The sequence below is a fragment of the Nicotiana tomentosiformis genome, chromosome 7 (genome assembly GCF_000390325.3).
Source record: "Nicotiana tomentosiformis chromosome 7, ASM39032v3, whole genome shotgun sequence".
NCBI lineage: Eukaryota > Viridiplantae > Streptophyta > Magnoliopsida > Solanales > Solanaceae > Nicotiana > Nicotiana tomentosiformis.
Window position 1 is genome coordinate 108194790 of NC_090818.1, and position 3015 is coordinate 108197804.

At 36.6% G+C, this 3015-nt stretch overlaps 1 protein-coding gene across 1 annotated transcript; it reads right to left on the reverse strand.

Moving 5' to 3' along the window:
- Window positions 1-232: 232 nt before the first annotated feature.
- On the reverse strand, window positions 233-1830 carry LOC104103212 (protein MIZU-KUSSEI 1). Its single transcript, XM_009611101.4, has one exon. The coding sequence runs from the start codon at window positions 1454-1456 to the stop codon at window positions 713-715; it is 744 nt and encodes a 247-aa protein (XP_009609396.2). The 5' UTR covers window positions 1457-1830; the 3' UTR covers window positions 233-712.
- Window positions 1831-3015: the final 1185 nt, after the last annotated feature.

Consider the following 3015-nt stretch of genomic DNA (forward strand, 5'->3'; position numbering starts at 1 on the left):
ACTAAAAAAGATTAGAATTCCGAACTCACAAGCATGAAATCCTTGCTGCGCCTCTCGATATATTAAGATATAAATTATATCCCTGAATCAGACTTAAGTGTATTAACTAATCTTTCAAATCAAATTTTGAGGAATCACAATTAACTTGCAATAATTTCAGCAAATAACATAATGAGCTGAACATATTCTTGCACATATAGTAATAAGACAGAACAATAAGTGGCACAAGAAGGAACTCATGTTTCCTATCATCTTAGAATCAAATTATACAGACGAATATCCTATGCCAAAACTTCCAAAAAAAAATAAACTCTTTTTTCATAGTAAACTAACTATACTAATTAATGACCAAAAATGTCTAACTCATACATTGCTATTTTCTTCATTCTAGTAAACCTAATACAGATTCTCATGCCCCAAGAGTTCTAAAAAGAACAAGAAAGAATGGCCTATGCTAGAACCTAAACTTGAAAAAGCTAAACAAAGTTTAGAACATTAATAATAATTTAAAAAAATTAGCTTTCTTTACAAAAAGCTGTCCTTTCCACAAACTGTTAAAAAATCCTCAAAGATTGGAACTTGAACTTTGAAAAAAGCACCAGTAATGACAAGAAAACCCCTTTTATTTTCTCAGCCTTTGACCAAAATCAGAAAAAATCAGAAAACCCAATAATTTTCTGATTTTCCAAGAAATAGAATTATTTCATTTTCCTCATTTCGACCGGAGCAAGAAGATACTGAATTCTTGACCCGGACCTTCTTCCGGATTAATCAAATGAAACGACTCCGAATCCGCACCACCAATAACACACTCGTAATTAGCTCTCATGTACAACACCTCTTCAGTTTCAGTACCCGAAACCAAACCCGAAGGAATCACACCCGCACCGACTGTCATGTTCTGCATGGTTTTAAGCATGTTTCGGGTCTGTTGGGTCGCCCGTCTTTTAATCGCAAACCCGATTTTACGTCCATTACAGAAAAGAGTCCACATAGGAATAGAATGAAGCGGACAAAGATTCAGTTCTGATGACGTGTCCTTGAACTCGAGAGCAATACGTACAAGTCCACTTTGCATTTCTTGAATAAGTGTAGTGGTGGGGATGGAAAGTTCTAGAAGAAGTGAAGGCTTTGTGTTGAGACGATCGTGTTGTACACAGAACCACACGTGTCCGCCGCGGCGTTGGCCGTAGATGGTGCCGATCACCATTGTTTTTGAAGAGCGTGGAGGAGCAGAAGGGATAATGCTGTTTGTTGGGGTGGTTGGGGTGGTGGGATAAGAATCTTGATCTTCTTGTAATTTTTTTTCTTGTTTTGGGTCGTCGAGATCGTCACGTAAGGAGGTGCTGAGGCGTTTTTTTGGTGCAATGGTGAGTGGGGGTGGTGGTGCGGGGGAGGTGGGGGTGGTGGCGAAGCAGGGGAGGAGGAACCGACGGAGGGCGTCGGTTTTTGGCATGGCTAGTTTTTCTTCTTCTTTTGGATCAAGAATTGCAGAGAGAGGTTTTCAAGGAGAGAAATTGAAGAAAATGAAGATGAAAAATGAGATTTTTTGTGTAAGGCTTTTGGAAAGGGTTGTGGTGTAGAGCAGTATATATATATACTCCAGTAGTGTGTAAGATATGATGAAAAAGAGAGAGGGAATTAAAAGAGCGGGAACTGATGTAGCCGTTACATTTTGAGGAAAGAAAGAGGAGTGAGTTAAAGGAGAAGTTTTCCCTACCTATGTTTCTAGTCCAAACATGCACTTAACCAATATTTGCACTAAAAAAAAAAAAAAAAAACCCTGTGCAATAAGTTCCCGTCATGTATGTGGGGTAAGGGTCCGATCATATTAGATTTTATATACGCAACTTTATCTTGCATTTCTGTTAAAGGATGTTTCAACTACATAAACGTATGACTTTTTGGTCACATGACGACAACTCTTGGACACAACTTTCTACTTCATCCAATATTTGCTCTAAACCAAGTTAACTTAATTTTAGAAACTTACTGTTTTGATGATAATTTATCTAAAGTTAATTACAGTTAAGTGACAAATGTGAATGCAAATAAATTTATGTGTTTTGTGCAAACATAAGGATGATTAAGGTCACGGGTTCAACAAATAACCTCTTGCAGAAATGAAGGGTAAAGCTGTATATAATAACTCTTGTAGCATGATCATTCCCCGAATCTTGCGCATATCGAGAGCGTGGTGCACCGAGATATCAGTAAGTTTTGTTGAAAGGTGATGGCTGCTCTGATTTTGCAATGTAGTAGAACAGAGAGCAGAGAGAGAAAAGAACAGATTTTTTATGTGGACAAACAGAGAATTGAAGGATTCAGTATGTGAAGAAAGATGCAGGTTTTGACCCTTTGACCAAAGTAATGATTTCAGGGTTTTAGTAGAACGAGAGAGAGAGAGAAGCAGAGAACAACGTGGAGGATAAAAGGGGTATTTAGATGTGGGGGCTGGTCAAGATACTTCAAATAAAAAGGGGTAAATACAGCTGGATTCTGATTGAATTCTACTACCATTTGTTTCTCTTTAAGGCAGACTACTGCATTTCTATTCTTTTTTAGCTGAAAGAGGAATCTTTACTCCTTTAATAAAAGTTCAGAGGTGAAGTCCTATGGTGGAGGAAAAAGGGATGTCATCAAGTTTATTGGGTTTAGAATTGAAGGAAGTGTATAAAGCAATGTAACTATGATAATATTATTATTGTGTATTTATTTATTTGGCTATTCTGTAATGCTGATGTTTGGGTTAACTTCTGTCGATTATTTTATTGGAAACCTATTACCACTATCCAACATCAAAAGGCAGCTTCATTTTTGAATTTTGTGGGTTCGAGTTCGGGATTGTACCATATATCCGTTGATTTACCGGGTTCGAAATCTATTATTTGTACTTATTTAATAGTATTTCATTCATTTCAATTGCTGATATTCGAATTTCGAGAGTTGAATGAGTGTTTTTACCATGATTTTTTCTTATACCTATTAAATATTTTAAATTATAAATTATTGTGA